Below are 21,064 nucleotides of genomic sequence, written 5' to 3'. Positions count from 1 at the left end.
TGAAAGTGAATAATATGTATTAAAAAGTTGTTTTTAAGACTAAACAATGAAATCTTAAGATGCTGGAATGGTGGAACGCAACTCACAGAAGCACGAGTAGCTGCCATTGCACCGAAAGAAATGTTTCACTAAAGGAGCTACAAAAGAACGGTTTCCTTAGCAGCAATAATTAGGCCCAGTGGTTTGTCAAGCTTTGGACTTCTCCACATTAAGGTTGTTTATCTCAGCCTGAAATAAAAAAAAAGATATTTAACATTTGATGAGCTTGGGGGTTTGGGTGAGAAAAAGAAACCTGATATCAGCAGAGAACATTGATGCATGATTGGTTGTGGGGCCCCACTGTATAACATTGGTATCATACAGGACCATTTCTTCCACTTTGGGGGCATTTTTGCAGTATTTGTTTACCCACTTGCTCGGCTCCAGTTGAGCAAATCCAAGGTCATAATCATATACAATACTGATGCGGAAGTAATGACTGGTTAAAGACATTTTAACACATTTCACATGTTTTAAAGGATCATTACTTAGAATCACTAAAGCCAAATCTATTCGGTTAACTTGATTCTCCCCCTGACCCAATAAATCAGGCCCCCAGGGGATTCTGACCACCAATAACACAAGCCAAAACACCATTGATTGAGGGCTGGAGAAAGGGTCAATAAAAAGAAAAGTGAAGGGATGTGAATAAGAGATAATGTGTATGTGTAAATGTGTATGAATGAGAGATAATCAGAGTGATGTTTGGAGAAGATCTAGTGCTGGTGGTGAGAAAGAAGCTGGAGAGCACAGCACTCGGATGTAGGCCTACGTAAAGAGCCTCTAAGAAAACCCCAAGACTTAGTTCAGGGCAGTGGTATCTGTTTTTCCATGAAGAAACTTAATCCCATTCCTGTTTAATACAAGGATAGGAAGGACAGGCAGAATAAAAAAAAACAAAACAAAAAAAACAGGGTGAGACAGGATGGCAGTCAGAGACTGGATGAAATACAAAGTAAGGGAGTGATTAATGTAACATATCATTCCCTTTTTCAACCCCCACCCACTCACTGATTAGGTTTCCAAGTGAAAGAGGAGACAGACGTGTACCGTATCACAATAAAGAGTGTGTGTGTCAGTATGTGCGTGTGTGTGTTGTCTTTGAAACCCATGCAGTTGGGAGGAGGGTGTAATGTGCAGTGTTGGCCTTTGGAGGCACTAGCAGCACTGCACCAATGCTCACTCTAGAGCTACTTCTCTGCAGGTTTTTCTCTCCCTCTCCTCTTTTAATTCTAGACACAGCACCTTCTCTGATCATTTATCCTGTTTTCATTCAGCCAGAAACCGTAAGAAGCTGCACAATTATTAGTAGAGAGGAACGGTGAAAATATGAAATGCAGGAAAATAATAAGCTTAATAGCCTAAAGATAACAAAGGTCATACTTATTGTCAGTGGATACATTCAGCAGGCCTGCAGGAATGCTGCACACCCACCCACATATTCAAATGATATATTTTACATTTAGTATCAAAGTTTGCATTGCAAGGTCAGATCAACCATGATTAGACTTTGGCACCGGATTTTGCTTTGAGTTGATAAGGTTTCTTTCCTGTTTTCAGTAATGTTAAATAACATTGTAACTTTAGTTAAACCGTGGACTCTTTTGTACCTAAACCTCCATAAAACTCCATATTATTCTGCATAATACTGCACGGTAATGACCTACTGAGCCTGCTACTGTAGCATGTGGTGCAGGCACCTACTGGCCCATAGCTATGAGGCTGCGCTGATAACAACAGAATGACGTGCTAACATCCAAAGCAGGTGTTTTAATAAGGATTAGCACAAACTGAACTGACTCCTTTCTCACTAGTGTTCACAATCCAGCATTAGCACAGCTACCCGTGCTCTCCAATTCATTCATTCATTCGTTTTTACTCACTTATTTAGTAAATTACTGTTTACGATCTTAATTTAACCTGAAGAGAAGAGAAGAGCACTGAATAGCAGTGATTCAGCAATGGGGGGGGACAACTGATGATAGTCCACTCCGTCGTGCCCAGCCCTCCCTCTCCCTGCTCCACCACGATTGGTCAGAAGGCCAAACATTGCTCAAAAACCTTTTGAGGTGAAAATCTCTGCACTGCTGCCAGTGTTGTTGAATAAGGCTGCGTCACAGGAGGCTTTGACAGTACCAGTATACATAGCTCATTAATATTAACCACGATTTAGAAAAAGTTCGATACTGTAGCTTAAACTGTCTTTTTGTTGTTTCTGTTGAAGGACTTGCCTGTGTAAATCAAACTAACCTTGCTTCTCTTTGTGAGTGAGAAAATAAATGAATTGTATAATTGTAAAAGTCAAAGGAACTTTTAAAAACATGAGGCCTACACGTTATATGCTTAGTGTCCATGAGTTATCAGTTCTTTCTGAGTATATCCATAAAGTTTGGTTCGTCGATCAATAATGCAACACCAAGCCTTGACCCAAAATGCTTTGCTGCACCACGTCCCAGAATTCCCCTGTACACTGTTTCCGTAGCAACAGTGGGGAGAAGAGGAGAAAGTGAGAGAGCAGAAAGAAAAAGAGAGCGCAAGAGAAAGAGGCAGACAGAGAGAGAGAGGGAGGAGGAATGATGGGTAATATGATCAAAAGATGGGCAAGTAAGACAGAATCATTAGTAAACTTACTAAAGCAAAAACTGTCTCAGTGAGGTAGGTGGAAAAACTCATGGGAAATACCAGCAGATAAACAGATAGATAGATTACAATACAGTGCTGCCCTTTCAGATGCCTGCAAAATGCTCAAGTCTTTCGTTCTTCCCGCCCATCATACAGATCTGATGCCACTGCATTACAGTGACAGCAGTGACATTAAGATCTGTAATTAATCCCATCCAACTCCAGCACAATCTGTAACAATGTCAGCAAGAGAGGCAGGGAAGAAGGAAAAACGAGTGTAGACATATTGGAAGGGAGCCCTGATGGCACTTTGGAAGCAAAAGCCCAGCGACCGGTTTGAAATGCGTGCGACTGTGAATTCTTGAGGTGTGCTTGATTTATCTCGCCAAAAAAACTTGACGGGCTGCAAAATGTAGGAAAGATGATTTAAGAGAGGATAAATGAAGCACAGAGTTTCCACAGAGGTACTTTCTTTATCCAGGGGAGTTGAAGCTTTTTGAGCGCAGAGAAGAGGAAGCGAAGAGGCCATCGCCATCACAGCACAGGAAGGAGTGCCACCAAAATGCTACAGTAGTCACCAAAGTCCTTCGAAGTTGTTCTACCACTTACCTTGATGTGTACGAATGTGTTTTTTTTTTTTTGTAAGTTAAACAGTTTGTCTGTCATTTTTATTCCCTGCCTGCTCACCTGTCTCTTGTTTTGTCTAAGAAACTACTAGATCCATCTTTGCAGTTGAAATTAAAAAAAAGCTGTTTCACTGTAGATCTTCGAAGCACCACAGCATTCAGTGTTCCAGCCCAGCCTGACAGAGAGCCAGACACAACTTAGCTGCAAAATACGGTGTTTCCATTTGAAAAAGTTTTTTTTTTTTTGTTTTTGTAAATTGAAAACACAATTATTGCCTGATTGATCAGATCAGCCCCAAACCCCCATGATGCACCTAATGGTTGGAGCCATGTGTGTTTTTAAACTGAACACTACTCTCTGTGGGCTGCACTGTAAAAACTGATCTGAGCTCAGTTCCAGAGGAGAGAACAGAGGAAAGTGTTCAACCATTCAATCAGCAACCAGCTCTTACTGGCCAAGTGGGGGCAAAAAGCCAACCAGTGTGCAGCAGTCACTTTCACTCTGGCACTCGTTCCAAAACAAAAGCAAACCCCCCTTTATTCCTTAGTTCTGATTCGCATTTTCATTTTAAATAACATTTCACTCGGATTTTGTGTTTTTTAAAACAATGGATTCCTTTTGAGTGACGTTCTGACTGTATAATCTGCGAACCAAAGCCGTGGTATCATCAGGTCCACTAACGGTGAGTGTTTTTACTCCCTTGCCCCACCCACCGCCCCCGCCTATCTGTAAGTACCAGAGTGAGAAGAGACCGGGTGAGAGGAGGAGAAGGAGGAGGAAGAAGAGGAGCAGGGGGAGGGGAAGACAGCTACACACAAAATACAGACATACACAGAAAAGGACAGACGTACACACAGAAAAACAAACAAAAAAAAAATGGAGAAACAGACAGACAGACAGACAGATGGATAGTGTAACACGGACCAACAAGAGCCAATGTACAAACGCATGACCTGACACAACCCTGAGGAAGGAGACAGTAACACAACAACAAAATAGCAACAGCAACAACACGCATAAGAAATGGACCTGTACTGTGATCTTTAACCTTTAGGCCAGATCACACCCCCATTAATATGTTTACATTTCTAGACATATTTCTGTCTGTGACACACCAACAGTACATAGAGCCATGCATTTAGTCACACAGTCATACTCACACAGTGTGTTCACTTACTGTGGTTAAGCACTAGGATGTGTTTCCCTGCAACTGCAATTTAATCTAAATGTTTGGGAGCTTGTAATTACTGTAGCTTAATGCTACATTCATTTAGCGAGACAACCAGGATTGAGATGTAGCAGCAGCATAAAGCTAATTATAGCTTAATGAACACTAGATAACTTTAAGCCAAAAAAGCCATCATACACTACGCTTTCATCATAATTATTTAATATAAAATAATTATTACAAAAGAGTAGTAATTGATTGTTAATTGGTGCTAATTGGAATAAACCCTTAGGTCAAGACTTTTGAACCCCCCCCCCCCATACACACACACACACACACACACACACACAAACACACACACACACACACGCAAAACACTGTTATTTGGTGTATGATACTGGAACACAATTAAAAGCTTTAGAGTAACAAGCAATCTGCATGCAATTTTATACTTAGCTGGTGTGTAAGTGTGTGTGTGTGTGTGTGTGTGTGTGTGTGTGCTCACGCTCGTGTGTGTGTGTGTGTGTCTGTTAGTTGGAGGGAGGGCTAGGGACTCCACAGACTGTGTTTTCTTCTATATACAGTACCACATCGGAATCTCTGGATTGTACTGAAACGTACTCCACTTTGCAGTACTTCTACTAATATAGTGCATGTGCCATATACCGTATTACCTTCCCTCATATTGAATGTCTCTGTGCACATTAAACACACAATAGGTCAATAGGGGATTGTTTCCATTTTTTCCAATCTGATCAAGTCAAATCACACTATGTTGTAACAAAAGCAAATTTAGTCTAGTCTGATTGATTGTACTCCAATCAAATGTTACTTAATCTAATGTAGTTTAGGGCAGTGTACTGCAGTACTGTAGTCTAGTTTGCCTAGTCTATGATAGACTAGTCCAGTCTAGGCTCGTCTATCTAATTTAATCTATTCTAGTCTGTTTTAGGCTAGTCTAGTTCAATCTCATCAAACCTAAAAAATCTGTCTAAACTACTCTAATGTCGCCTATTCTAATCTAATCTTGTCTGGTCCAGTGACTTTAGGTTGTCTGGTTCACTGCTGTGTGGAAGATTTACCTCTATTTCTATGGGCTGAGCCAAAGCCAAAAGTAGGTGGAGTGAACACTGAGACCCCGCTCTAGCAGTGCATGTGTATTGAGAGAAATTTAGATCATTATTTTGGGGGTAGCAGGTCAATTTGGTAAGAGGCGAGATGGTGGAAGTAATGGGGATAGAAAAGTGAAAAGCAAACGAGAGATGAATATTATAGAGAACAGAGCAAACACCAAAATGTAGAAGATATAGGAAAAATTAGACGAAGTAAGACGAGAGCAGGGTAAAGAGAAATGGAAATACAGCGGAGGTGGTCAAAAAGCAAATGAAGTAAGACAGAAGAGAGCGTGGAGGATGAGACACAGAGAAAGAATGAACACTTCATGATTTTCAGCATTAAAATGTGAGAAAAACAGGGAAATAGAGTGACAGAGTGAGGAAAGAGACAGCAGAACAATGGTGAAGCCTGGTGTGATGACTGAGAACAGGAAGACACATCAGATCTGTCTGTTCTGCCAGATCAGATTAGAAATTATAAAGTTATACAAAAGGTACATGAAGGACATAAAAAAGTTTCATTTCAAAACAAGGAATTCCACATGGAATGATACATTTGAAGGGATGACTTGGAATGCAGCTTATGATATTCTCTGTTTTTCTTACTGTAAAGTCGCTTTAAAAACAAGGTAAAGCTAAAACATTGTTGTTTTAGTGTCTAAACCTGAGAAAACTTGGATTAAGGTTTGGGTGTACGGAAATGTACTGTACTGTCCTTCCACTAATATCACAACTTGTGCATGTTGCCATGTGCTCTACCTCACCTTATATTGAACGTCTGTGTGCACATAAAACACATAATCTCTCCTCTGGTGTGGTGTCATCTATTGGTAATAAGTCACTTTTTAAAAATTGTTTGAATATGTTGTATCGTTATCCAGGGGATCCCAACCCTGGTCCTCTAGGGAACACTGTCCTGCTTGTTTTCCAACATTTACACTGCTGATTACATGCTGTTTGGGTGTGTTCAGTCAGTCATACCCATTAGCTTCATGTAAGCTGGTATCTTCCAGCTTCTGATTGCTGAGCAAACCTGATCCAGGTAATCAGAAATGGTTATTGCAGAGAGAGCTAGAAAACTATCAGAGCACTGGGACCAAGGTTGGGAATCTCTGTCCAGTATAATTTAAATTAATCTAATATAGTTTAATATAGTCTGCGTCAGTCTCACATTGATTTCGTGGACTGATCCCATCATATTAAGGGGTGTGAAAGCTCCCCGATCATGTGCAGTGTAATGTTTGCAAAACTACAGGCATTTTAGTAAAAAAACATTGACTTTACATCGGGGTGTCTTTGTCCTTCATCCCGTACGTTCAGGGTCACCAAAGCGGACCACATGTTGATTGGGCACATTTTTACGGCGGATGCCATTCCAGATGCAACCCTCCCCCATGTTTTTCGGGCTTGGGACCAGAACTGAGGGAGTGGAATGGGCTGTTTGGGATTCAGTGTCTCGCCCAGGGACTATTTCACAATTGGTTGTTGAGAGCCGGGCGCAAACCTCTGACCCTATTGTCAATGGGCAGCCTCTCTACATCCACCCCTAACATTGAGTAATCATGGTAAGATGGATAAAAAGAAGTACCAGTAGCACTTCACTCTACAGATAATCTTTCTAATATCAGTATTTTATAGAGAGAGTGTGTAGAGAGCACATATCACCCAATGACAACATAGATAGGCTTCAGCCCCCTGTGACCCTAAATAGGACAGTGGTTATAGATAATGGATGGATGGATGGATAAAGTGAAGGTGATATCAATGTAAAGGTGGTAATATTTGTAAAATTTTAGCAATAACAAAGCAATAGGGCTATTATTTTGATAATAAAAAAAACATAAGGATGTCAATAATGTAATTACCTACTTTATTTCATGACCTAATGATCTAAACCTCACTAATCAAAGAGAAGTAATCAAAACTACCTGATTGGTTAGAATTGTGAGCCTGAATCAGAAACATTTACAAATGAATATTTTTGCACCACTGTCAGTGCTGCTCTGTGACTTTAAGCATCTCTCCACATTAAGTTATGGAGCATAGTTGTAGTAAAAATATTGTAGCTAGGTAAGCAAATAAAAATATTTTCCTTGCTTGACATTTGTCCATTTGTCCAAAAAACATGTTTATTTGAACAGTGTTATCTGAACCGTATGACTTCTCTCTATCAAAATGTCCAGGTATGATTCTAATAATCAATAATAATAATAATAATAGTAATAACCAATATTTTGAAATGAAACAGTTGAACCTTATATACTCAGCTTGGATGAACACACAATGCTGCTTAAGACCAGAGTTGTATTCTCCTTATCTGCTGAGTGACGGGGGCGACAGAATCTGAACACTGAACTCAGTTCACCACAATTCACACTGGAAACTGTCATGAATACATTTGTGCTTTAACATCAGTTGCAGATGGTCATGCGGCAGCAGCCTCTGCAGCACCGTACCTCTGCAGTACAGATGCAGGATAACTACAGCTGTAGTGTGAAGGTGTGAAGGAGCAGGATCACTCGATGAAATATCAATAGCATTCGGTGCATATTGATATGTTCTTTGTGCCACAGGAGAGTGTGGAGGGGAGAGGGAGAACGTGTTGATTACGTTATTAAGTGTCAAGAATATTTGGGTTTTTTTTTTGTACTTTTATTTTTAAATGTTGTTTTGTTGTCTGAATGGTGAACTCTTGTTGTACCTGTGGGTTTTTGCAGATGACACATTCTGAAGGCTCAATAACTGTAAAGGGCATTTTTCTGTTGTTGTTATTTCATTATTATTTATACAGCCTCTGTACATATTAACATATGTGTCTGACAATTACATGTGTGTGTGTGTGTGTTAATTGTGTTTGCCGACCACACACGGTAAATGTCAGTCAAGACCATGCATTAAGCGACAGCCCGCTGCTGTCACTCAAGTATCGCTCCTCCTCCTCCTCCTACCCCTTCAATCCTCTGCCTCCTCCCCTCTGCCCTCCTACCTTTTCGGACGTTCCCATCCGTTGTGCGCTGAAACTCCCCGGCGCTCAGCAGGAAGCACGCCCGGTCGTGTGGGTAGCGCTCACGACTAGTGGTGGAGCCAAGCCCCCCAGTGGCTGGGCTTCGCTCGTCCCCAAGGACCTGGTCAATAGTCGGACAGTCCTCATTGGCCAAGGCTGCCGCACTGGCCGCAGCATCACCATTCTGCTTGGCATCTGCGAAAGGACAGATGGAGTTGAAGATAAAATAATGGTGGTGAATATTAGAGAAATATAATGGGTAAAGGCAACAGAGAAGGAGAAAAAGAGGTCATAGGAAAGAGAGTAGAAGGAAAAAGGGAAAGAAAAAGATGGAAGAGAAAGGAGATGGAGGAGAGGAAAAAGTAGAGGAGACACAGAGACGACAGGAGAAGAGAGGATGAGCCAGGAGACGGGAGGCATGGAGAGGAAAGGACGGGAAGGAGAGGAATGGAGAAATAGGAGAAGAAAAAGGAAACATGGAAAGAAAAGGAAAGGTGGGGAGAAAAGAGGAGAGAAGACAGGTGGAAGGGCAGGACAGAAGAAAAGACAAGGAAACATGAAGCAATCAGGGGAGAAGACAACAGAGGAGGGAGGAAACAGGGGAACATGGCGAGGAGGCAAGAGGAGAGAATAAGTCAGCAGAGGAAATTAGAAAACAGGACAGAGGAGGTGAGAAAATGAAAGAAAATAGAGGGAATAGGATAAAAACATGAAAAGAAAGAAAGAGAAGATAGAACAAAGACGGTGGTAGATAAATGGTGAGAGGAAAAGAGTAGATTTATCACGAGGAAGGGAGCAGAAGAAAGTATAGGAGGGAAGGAAGAAAGAAAATGTGAAAGAGATAAAAAAGATGAAGGAGAAGAGGACACGTGGGACACAAAGGAGAGAAGAGGTTGGATGAAACAGAGAGGTATGAAGAAAGAGGAATGACAAGAAGCAATAATAGATTAAAAAAATGATTGGAGGAAACATAAACAACAGGAATACAACAGTTACCAATTGGAAGAAGAACAAGAGGGAGGATTGGTGAAAGGTGAGAAGAATAATGGTGGAGAGACAGGAGGAGATGAGAGGAAAATCCATTGAGAAGCAGGGACGGTTGGGTTGAGGAGAACAAGGTGAAGGGATAGAGAAGGAGAGGAACAGAGGAGGGAAAATGGGAGGTGAAAGATGTGGGATAAGAGAGAAAGAGCAGAAGTTGAAAAGAAAATTAGAGTGAAAAAAGAGAGGATGGAGAAATGACAGAAGAAAAGAGAAAAGAGGAGAGAGGTGTAAAGAACATTAGTGCCTTATGATAGTTATCCTGATCACATGACCAACACACTGCAGAAAAGCAGGCTGTAGACACACACACACTCAAACACAACATTTAACAGACTTGAAAAAGACTAACTGAACAAAGGAGTAGAGCAAGCAGAGAGAGAGAGAGAGAGAGAGAGAGAGAGAGAGAGAGGCTACAGGGGAAGCAGTATTTGATGATTTCAACACAGCTGTCAAGTTTAATATGACATGACTTACTGTTTAACTGTCACAGATACATGCCAGCGGGCTGGACACACACACACACACACTTATGGCAGGAGATTGCAAGGAGGCCATATTGGAAGGCACAGTGCAAAGTGGCTGTCACACAGATGTGATACCATTCAAATATGAGGATACAAGGACATTTTATGGGTAAGTGTTCACTTACTCTATGACTTTAGCAGTGACTTTGAATTGAGTAGTGGGCCTAGTGGATCAGTGAGTAGAACATTGGGTTCGTATCCCACCCCAGCACGTGTGGCCCCACCCAGTCACCGAACGCTACCTTGGTGCCAAGGGCATCCGGCATAAAAATGTGTGCCGACCCCGGAAGGGACAAGCTGAAAGCTGTTGAGTGGACTCCTCTCTGACCGTTACACAGTTGTCATCGTCACATGAGAAGTGAATGCTAGATTTTGGCAGAAATGGTGGGACAGTCCCTCCATCAGAGAGGTGGATAGACGGTGTTTTTCAAGCTGAAAAGCTGATGGACTGGTCTCGCTCACTGTAACCATATCCCCTCACTCTCAGAACACCCTTCTAAACTAAGCAATGAGGGACAGAAACCACAGTCTTCTGTCTTTGCAAAAATGTATTAAAAGGTGTAGCTGAAGTCAACATAAGGGTCCAAATGAATCAAATTGACAGAATATCTTTTACATAATGAATTTCTTATCCACCAAGTATATGACACCATTAAGCTGGTCTGAACACAGCATTATTAAACTTTCTGTGTTGGGGTTTCAACTCTTCCAGCACATGGTTATAGTCTGAGAAAGGTTGTGGACTGGCCTAAAATAGAAACCAGTGCAACAGTGCACACACACACACATGTGCATATTTGCATTTAAACACCATTAGAATCTTTCTCCAAACAAAAGACTAGATGCCTAAGCCTCACCACACATGGGACACTTTGAACTGCGGTCCATGACAGTTTATTACATTCTATATCCCCCCGAATGTTTCTATGCAACTTGCTTTTTTTTCGTGACCTCTTAAATCGACTCCATTCATTCAAAAAATTGCATTGCAGCATAATGATACACTTATGTTCCCTCTAAAAACTTAATTGAATTTGCAGACACATAGAGTTAATTCTAAAGATGTGCAAAACCAGAGGGAACACAAGATGTGCAATAATGAATATGGAACTACGGTATTTCAAGTATTTAAAGAAACACACACTCGTAAACACCCTGATTAAATGTAAGTTTGTTGTCAGTCATTGTAGTAACTCAAGACTTATCGTATTTATATATAGTTATAATCATCTTAAAAGTCACACACTACACTGCACCACAAGAGGCAAGTCACATACGCCCACACACACATTATTGTGTAAGTACAGATGATGGACATATCCATTAAAACAGCAGAGCAGAGCAAAGCTGAGATGGACTGGATCAGTGTTTCAACAGGCAGAAAATACTGTATATCTATATAGACACAGTCCAGGATTATCCAAACATGTCAACCTTGGTGGTGCAGCATCTGACTGGGAGAGGAAAGAGATGGATTTGTGGAGAAATTAATGCATTTTTTTTTTTTTTTTTGGCCCCCTGCTTTCTCATCCAATTCTAAATTAAAATCTATTTTAGTGCACTCTGCTCTAGCAAGAATGAGGACATCAGCAAGTTATTTGCAGCTTCAAAACAGTTAGATACACATTTCGTGCATCAGTTCAGTGCTTGAAATCTGACCCTTTGCCATCGGTATGATGAGAAAGTGAGAAACCTTGACAGCTGTAATTTTGTAAGGCCACTTCAATAACTACCTAGTATTTGGAACTCTAAGTATTAAAGTAAAAAGAAAAAAGGAAAAAGAAAATGAAAAAGAGGAGTTAAAAAGAAGATTAAAAAAGAAGAAAGAAAAATCGGGAACAAGAGACAGGCATGGATCCGGAAACATAAACTGCAGAAGGCATGGGATTACCATGATTCTGCACTCTGACAAAATCTGGAATCAGTTCAGAGGTCACTCTTCAGTTAATGATATATTTTCTGCAGCATATTTGTCCCCTCATACATGGGTGATGCTTTTGGAATATGGTCAGAGTATGGTATCATTTCATTATATCATCAAAACACGGACAGTTATTTCAGTTAATTTGAACAGTTGGTGCAAAGGTTTAACATCCCTATGACTCACTTCTACAGCTACCAGCAGCTGTTCTAACTCTGACTCTTTCCCTTTAAGCCCCTCTTCATCTTTTACGGATGCCATTTATAAATGTAAGCCAGATGTAAAGAAAGCCATAAGTATAATATATGAGGTGTTAAATACATGCAATTCGATAATACCGAAGATGCTCAAAAGTAAATGGGAGGAAGATTTACAAGAGGTTTTCAGATGAACTCATCCTCAGTCTGCCTGAAACACACTGCAATTCAATGTGAAATTGTTCATCATCTCCAAAGGTCTAAGGCAAGAATATTCAAAATTAGACAAGGTTTTGACCCACACATGTGACCACTGCAAACAAGGACCCGCAACATTAGTGCACATGTTCTGGACTTGGTCCAAAATTACATACGTTTTGCAGATGTATAATTGGACTTCTATCAAAAATGTGTGAAATCAACTTAAACCATCTCCCTTCATCTCTCTGTTTGTTGTGCACTCAAGGATTGGTCTTCTGAATAATTCTCAGGCCAAGGCGATGGCCTTCTGTTCCCTCCTTGGCAGTAGAATGATTTTTGCTTAAATGGAAGGAGCCTTTACCACCAGTGCCTGACCATTGGACTAAAGAAGTCATGTGTCATATGCATGTACAGTATAAAGGATCAACTAAAAGATTTTAAGCATTTGGCAACTTTTCATGACTTACCTTCAAAGTACGGAAGCAGCGGTTCTCTATTTATAACTTGCTCTCCTTATGTTTTTATTTATAATTTGAATTCTATATTCCATTCTTTTATTAAATTTTCCTCATGCTACTTATTCTGCACTCTATTGTCTGCCTAACGTGTTCTAGAAAGGGTGAGGGTGGGATGATGGGCGAGGGGAGGGGGCCAAAAATTTTATAAAAAAAAAGAGAAAGAAAAAAAGAGATAACTGATTCATAATCCTTTTTCAGTCCTGCCAAAACATGTCCAGAACAACATCAAGTCCAAACAATTAAATGCACAGTGACTGATTTATCATCACCTCTTCTGCCCAACTACAACCACATTCCAGCACACAATCAAATTCAAGCCATTTAAGTAAATTTCCCAGTTGATTCCCCAATTTATTTGTATTGGTGTTGGGTAATAAATAACAGTTTAAAATGACCTAATTAGTTGTCAAATGCTCAATTTTTTTGCCCCTGTTCCAATGTTTTGGAGATATGTTGCTCACATCAAATTCAAAATAAGCTAATATTTTCCATGAATTAATAAAATGTCTCAGTTTCAACATCTGATATGTTCTTTGTGTTCTATTGTGAATAAAATATGAGTTGATGGCAATGCTAAAGTTCAACTCTATTAAATTGTTTGTTCATGCAATAAAATTAATGGCAATGAAAATAAAAGCATGATTTCTATTTAAGGTATTTTGGAGGTACACTGTTGTTAATAATAAGTACACAATAAGTTTGCTGTGAAAATACAATGCATCACAAAGTAAACACAATGTAGCCAAACAAGAGCTATAAGAATTAGATAACCACAGCTGCTGAGAATGAATATGTTTTGTAAGCATATGTACAGGTGCTGGTCAAATTATGAGAATATCTTCACAAAGTCGATGTATTTCACTAATTCCATTCAAGAAGTGAAACTTGTATAATGTATACAATTATTCCATAAAGACTGGTATATTTTTATTTCTTTTAATTTTGATGATTAGAACTGTCAACTAATGAAAACACCAAATTTAGCATCTAAGAAAATTTGAATATTACTTAAGGATTTTTAGAAATCTTGGACAACTGAAAAGTATGAACATGAAAAGTATGAGCATGTACATCACTCAATACTTATTTGGGCTCCTTTTGCCTGAATTACTGCAGCAATGCAGCCCTGGCATGGAGCTGATCAGTCTGTGGCACGGTCCAGGTTGCTCTGATAGTGGCCTTCAGCTCCACTGCATTGTTGGGTCATATCGCATCTTCCTCTTCACAATGCCCCATAGGTTTTCTATGGGGTTAAGGTCAGGCGGGTTTGCTGGCCAATCAAGAACAGGGATACCATGGTCCCTAAACCAGGTACTGCTAGATTTGGCACTGTGTGCAGGAAAATGAAATCTGCGTCTCCATAAAGTTGGCAGCAGCAGGAAGCATGAACTGCTCTAAAACGTCCTGGTATACAGCTGCTCTGAACTTGGACCTCAGAAAAGACAGTGGAACCATCACTCAAACCATCACTGACTGTGGAAACTATACACTGGACCTCAAGCAACGTGGATCAAGAGTGGCTTGACACAAGGACTGCGACAGCTGAAACCCAGGTCTTGCATACGTCTGTGCGTAGTGGTTCTTGAAGCACTGACTCCAGCTGTGGTCCACTCTTTGTGAATCTCCCCCACATTGTTGAATGGGTTTCGATTCACAATTGTCTCCAGGGTGCAGTTATTACTTTTGCTTGTACACTTTTTTCTACCACATCTTTTCCTTCCCTTCACTTCTCTGTTAACGTGCTTGGACACAGAGCTCTGGGAACAGCCAGCATCTTTTGCAATGACCTTTCGTGTCTTTCCCTCCTTGTGCAAGGTGTCAATGGTCGTCTTTTGGACAACTGTCATATCAGCAGTCTTCCCCATGATTGTGTAGCCTACAGAACTAGACTGAGAGACCATTTAAAGGCCTTTGCAGGTGTTTTGAGTTAATTAGCTGATGAGAGCACTGATGAAATCCTTTCTTTGTATTGGTCTTAAGTAATATTGTAATTTTCTGAGAGACTGAATTTGGGGTTTTTATTAGTTTTCAGTTATAATCATCAAAATTAAAAGAAATAAACACTTGAAATATATCAGTCTGTGTGGAATGAATGTAAACATTACACAAGTTTCACTTCTTGAATGGAATTAGTGAAATACATCAACTTTGTGAAGATATTCTCATTATTTGGCCAGTACCTGATAGTAGCTGACCTGTTAATGATTATTTATCTGTGCATGTCATTGTTCAGGTAGAATCGTATTCTCCTATAGCTGTGCTATGTTGTGGAGAGCATAGCACAGCTGAGGTCTAAGTGTTTCTGAAACAACAAGTGCAGTCAAATCTAACAGCTCATCTAACATTTAGGTGAATCAGGCAGAAGAGGAATTTTAAAACTAACTAAGTAAACTAACAATTAAAACTAAAGAATGTCCATGAAATGAAATTCAATAAAGTTTCATTCTCTGGTTTTACTATGTAAATATAATATAAAAAGACATGAGTTATTAAACATTATTAACTTCAAAGGTATGTTATTCAAATTAGCTGGACAGTTTTTATTGTGTAAAATTCAAATTGTTTTATTAAATATTACTCCTCCATTTTTACAGTGTATCTGAGGGAAAACATGCACAGACTTAGAGTCACCACTTAACAGAACTGCATGTCTTTAAGCTGGGGGAGGAAACCAAAGGACCAAAAAGAAAACTTATGCACATGGAGAATATACGAAAACCACACCGAAAAGTCCTTTGGTCCAGGGAATTAGAGATATCTGAGGGTACTAAAGCTAAGCAACTGAGATTTATAGCACACATTTTTGCTTTGTCCCCAACATGCAGATCTGTTGTTCTCAGCAATTTGGTTGAGATTGAATTTCACTCAGAAATGCTGCTGATCAAAGTGCTTGTTTTGACCTTTACGTTTGGAAGCTGAACTTGACTTAAAAACATAATACGGCTTTTCCTTGTCTTACTCATATCCAGATTTTGTAGACCCACTGAAACTTTAGCACATGCATGATCGACATCCTGATGAACCACTCACCTGCCCTGTTGATCTCAATGATCTCCTCCTGTGCCAGCGGGCAGTCTCCAGTACCCATGATGCTGCCAGATCCCACCATGCCAGGCCCGAGCACATTGCCCATTAGCCTGTGCGGCGAGGCAGTTGCCATGGCCAGGGCATCTGGCTTGCAGTAGTTGGGGCTACCTGGCTGTGGAGCTCGGGGGATGTGCTTGTTCCTCTTCTTGGGAAGCTTCTGCTTGGCCATTGCCAGAGAGTAGTACATGCCGAAGTTGTTGACAATAACAGGCACAGGCATGGCAATGGTCAGCACACCCGCCAAAGCGCAGAGGGCACCCACTAGCATCCCTGACCATGTTTCTGGGTACATATCTCCATAGCCCAGTGTGGTCATGGTCACGACAGCCCACCAGAAGCCGATGGGGATGTTCTTGAAGTTGGTGTGGGCCGCAGCTGTTGGATCGTCTGGGTCGGCACCAATGCGTTCAGCATAGTAGATCATGGTAGCAAAGATGAGGACGCCCAGCGCCAAGAAAATGATGAGCAGCAAAAACTCGTTGGTACTTGCTCGCAGAGTGTGGCCCAGGACCCGTAAGCCGACAAAGTGGCGGGTTAACTTGAATATACGAAGGATACGAACAAAGCGCACCACACGGAGGAAGCTCAGCACGTCTTTGGCTGTTTTGGAGGAGAGGCCACTTAGTGCCACCTCCAGGTAAAAGGGCACGATGGCCACAAAGTCTATGATGTTAAGGGCGCTGCGGAAGAATTCTGCCTTGTCAGGGCAGAAGATGACACGCAGCATCACCTCAATGGTGAACCAGATGACACAGACGCCTTCCACATATGTCAGCCAGTCATCTGTGACCACCTCATAAACTATCTGCAGGATTAAAGAAAGAAAAAAGAGGGTTAGTTGATTCAATTACGTCTTTATATTCTTTACTTACTCAATATTGTAAATCTCAGAAGCCAAAAATTCCATGTTGCCATGTTTCATCATCTAACTATTACATGCATTTATGCTATATAGTGCCAATATTTACCCACTTTCAGTCCTGGAATAATTAATAACTCAATTTTAGGTGATTCTAAATAAATTCCACCCTTTCATTTGCACTATCTCTGCCTGCCTCTAACTAACCGATAGCAGTAGCAACAATTTAGTTCTTGTCAACCCAAACATTCAGTCCAAATCCAAATGATGTCAAACCGTGAAAAAGGCAAATAACACTCGGTTTAGGAAGTCTGTAAAACTTGGTTGTACAATTTAAAGGTTCATCCTCTATTGCAGACTGGCACATTAACATGCTAAAGACTGCAACATATTCTGCCTATCAGCTAAATGTCTCGTTACAGGGGTAATCCACTGGTCAGAAAACCTAAACATAAAACCTGCCCTGGACATTTTTCCTTACAAATACAAGTACAACTCAAAAACTATTGTGTGGATCCTTCTGTGGATCCGGAGGAGCCCTCTGAAGTTGCCGCAGAGAGTATCTCACCTTTATACAAGTTTACCTCACAAGGAGAGACTTCTAGAGTGAAGGATGCTTTTGGTTGCATAAGACGAAATCTAGAATTGAGCATTTATGGAGGCTGATACATACTATCCTCGATCAGTGTCCCTTTAATGTTCATATTGACAGGTCTAAGACTCGTAAACCGATCCAATGTAATGTCACTGTACCTCTTCATGTGTCACATTGCCGACGGTGACGTTCTCTGTTTTGTTGTAGATGGTGTTAAAGGCTTCATGGGTCTCCAGGCAGAAGGTGGAGATGGAGAGCAGGATGAAGAAGAGTGAGCCAAATGCCACATACTGCAGAGAGAGAAAAGAGAGAGAGCAGGGAGAGAAGTTTAACACATGAGGCATAAATCATCTGTCCGTATTCAAGTAACACTACTGGAAACTGTCACACCTGCACACCAACGTTTTCCTGGGTGATTCAAGACTTTGTCGTTTTTTTTATTTTAGTGTTCCAGGAATTGCTGTAGGAGGAGGGTGGGGGTTTGGGCCATTGCAGTATATGGAAACCAGTGCTAATAGCAAGAAGCTGCAGATTGGGGGTGCTAATAACACACTACGTGAGAGGAATGTTGGTGATTCAGTGCAACTCTCTTCACTGCTGCAATTCCATTGATAACAGCGCAGTCAGGGCAGCAGGGAGGGATGATGGATGGAGTGTGGAAAATAAATGAGACAAAGTGTGTGTGTCTGTTTGTACACACTCCACTGTATGTAAAGAAAAAAAAGCACTAAGGAGGAAAACAGATTTAACGTGAATAGCTGTGAGCAGCAATATGAAAACGCACTACGGTTTTTAGAGCAACAAATGTGTGTCTGCGTGTAGGTTTGCACACACTGCAGGATCAATGACCCTGACTCACAGCAATGCTAATTGCTTCTAATTGTGACTACATGTGCATATTTAATGTTTTCTGCCTAAAATCAGCTGACTGGAAGTTTAGATGTAAATGAGCATCAGATACTGTCAGATGTTGGGTTTCTTCATTCCTTTGGTCAGATTTAGTTTTTACTTGTGTCTTTTTGTTCTTTCATCTTGTGTTTGTATGTGTCCCTGAAGTTCTCCTCCCGCTCCTCAGCTGGCACTGGTCATCACACCTGATCCACATCTTTCATCCATTTCTGTTTATAAGGACTTTGAGTTTTAGTCTTTATAGCTAATGCTACCTTACTGCTATCTTACTATGTTAGTTTAGTCGTGAAGTCCTGTTAGTGAGTCTGTTATCTGAGTCTATTAGTTTTAGTCACTGAGTTTTAGCTTATGTACCTTGTTTCGTTAATGCATCGTTAGAGTGAATTTCTGTTGGTTTCTTTTCTACTTGTATGTTTGACTACCTTCTACCTTTTGTAGTGAGCCTTGATGGTTTCTGTAATTATTTTATTTACCTCCTAGGCAGCGTTTTCTGTTTCCTGTACCTGCATGCTGTGAGTTTGGTTTCACTATTGTAGTTAATAAATCTGTCTACTGCACTTTCTGCCCTGTACTGTGCTTTGATGATTTGCCAAAAGATGTGTCTCCTTTCGCTTTACAAGTAGTAAATTGATTCACTATTAATATAAAAATATTGATTGGAGCTCTAAAGTATACAGGCCCCTTCACAAGTGTTGGAGCAGAAAGGCATTTGTTTTTTAAAGTACAATGAAGATCAAAAGATGGATATCAATTATGGCAACAAATTTACTTTCTTCCAAATTTGGAACTTTTGACCAATGGGTGTTTCTTGTTACACTCATTTCCTGTGACATTGCTTGATTGATCAGGAACAAGGACTGCAAAGGTCAAAGTGTGAAAGAAGTAAGGATGTGCTCATGATCCAAAGCAAACAAACTTATCTGGGAAGCACTGTAGCATCACGGCTTGTGCTGCTGGAACACACTCAATGATCTTTCTTGATTATTTATAATGGTTGCAGTAGATTTTAAATCACAGGTGTACGGAGATGTGGAACATTTTTGAACAACTCAATCACCAGAACTGAGCCCAGGTCAACGTGCATTTCAACCGCTGAAGAGATCAAACGGAGAAAACTCCGAAACCAGCATCGACTGGAGGAGGCTGCAGGTCTGGAAGAGCCTACGAAAAGACGAAACCAACCACTTGGTGATGTCAGTGAGTCACCGGCTTCGTGCAGTTATTGTAAACAAGGAATTTGCAGCCAAATATGACATTTTATGGACTTAAATTTGTTTTAAAACTATCTTTTCAATTACTTTTGCTCATTCAAATATGATCCATTTATTACAGGTTTATAAACTTGGTTAATTATAACTAATGTTGAACTTTTTGTAACCTTCTGTACTCATTTAGTCTTCATGTGACCTTTTGGTGGTTGTTGTTACCTCTAGTTCCTCTATCTGGTTTTTAAGTTTATACATTTATATTTTTATAGTTTCTTACCCTTATTTCATTGTACAGGGAAACTTGCTTTCTGTCTGTGCATATGAAAATAACCACTTTGAATCTTGAATCTTATGCACTCATCTCCACATGAACTATACTCACATTGATGAAAGAAGTAGTTTTTATTTTGAAAAGAAATTCAGTTCTGTTTATTGGTACTTAAATATGAATCACAAAATAAAAAAAAAAAAATGCCTCAAGATTCTGAAGTCTATTCTCATGTTTTTGTGAAATATAATCCAAAACATTCACCGTATTTGTATCAGGTGAAGTTGTCAGGGACAGACACCCTTCTTGCACACAGAATTTATAGCACGTGACTCACAACATAGCACTTCACATGTTTCAATGGGCCCAGATAACCGATACAAAATGCCAGCGTTCAAAATTGTAAAAATAAAAATGAGCAGCTCACAATTGCACACTTCTCTTGTATTTTGGACAGAAAATAGATGTGTTGCAGAAGTTTAACTAACTAACTAACAATTGTTTCAGATGTACAACTCCTCTCCTCACATCTCAATCTCAAGTGGGAGGATTTGGGATCATTTACAAAAGCAAGCCATGACACTACTGACTGGAAAAAAAAAAACTAGTGAATTATCAGTGTTTTTAAACCTGCAGATAAAAGTGGCAAAAATAAATTTCAGCAACAGGCACAGTCAGAACTGTTCCGTTGGTACCACTCTCTATGACGTCACGTCACAACAGATGCTGCAGTTGTTTCCAGTTCAGGTTTTCTCCCATGTATGGAGATCATCAGGATCAGCATAGCTGCAGTGCATTGATAACTCTATGATCTGCAGCCGCTCTAAAAACGCTGCAATATGGATATGATGCATCTATTCAAACATTTAGCAGAAAAAGAGACATACATTTAGTGTATCTTCATATTAATTTGCCCTACCTGAAGTCATATAATCAGAACAGAGGGCACAACCCTCTCACCAAAACATGTGAGTACCAAACAATCCATTTCCATCCCTTTGACCAGGAAAAAAAAATAGGAGTTTCTTAGGTATAACTGCATACTGCAAACAATGGATTCCAAATTACACATAAGAGGCTCTTTTGTCTAAATTTTGTCCTAATGTAACAGTTAATGGATGTATTGTTCTTAACCCAGTTCTGAAAATGGCTTCATTG

The 21,064-nt window shown here is 40.2% G+C and overlaps 1 protein-coding gene across 6 annotated transcripts in view; it reads right to left on the bottom strand.

Annotated features, from left to right (window-relative positions):
* LOC137099455 (voltage-gated potassium channel KCNC1-like) overlaps positions 1-21,064 on the bottom strand; it is an 83,533-nt gene that overhangs the window by 28,693 nt on the left and 33,776 nt on the right. For all 6 annotated transcript variants that reach the window (XR_010910752.1, XR_010910753.1, XR_010910754.1 and 3 more), the window contains exons 2-4: positions 17,680-17,811; positions 16,011-16,872; positions 8,558-8,770 (exon numbers count right to left, since the gene is read on the bottom strand). Coding sequence is in view for 3 of the 6 variants with exons in the window: in XM_067476315.1 (XP_067332416.1) it covers positions 8,558-8,770; positions 16,011-16,872; positions 17,680-17,811 (1,207 nt within the window). In the remaining 3 variants the exon portion in view is untranslated. The remainder of the gene's footprint in view (positions 1-8,557; positions 8,771-16,010; positions 16,873-17,679; positions 17,812-21,064) is intronic.

This window comes from Channa argus, chromosome 15, assembly GCF_033026475.1.
Source record: "Channa argus isolate prfri chromosome 15, Channa argus male v1.0, whole genome shotgun sequence".
NCBI classification, from domain to species: domain Eukaryota; kingdom Metazoa; phylum Chordata; class Actinopteri; order Anabantiformes; family Channidae; genus Channa; species Channa argus.
This window is presented reverse-complemented; position numbering and strand designations above follow the sequence as displayed.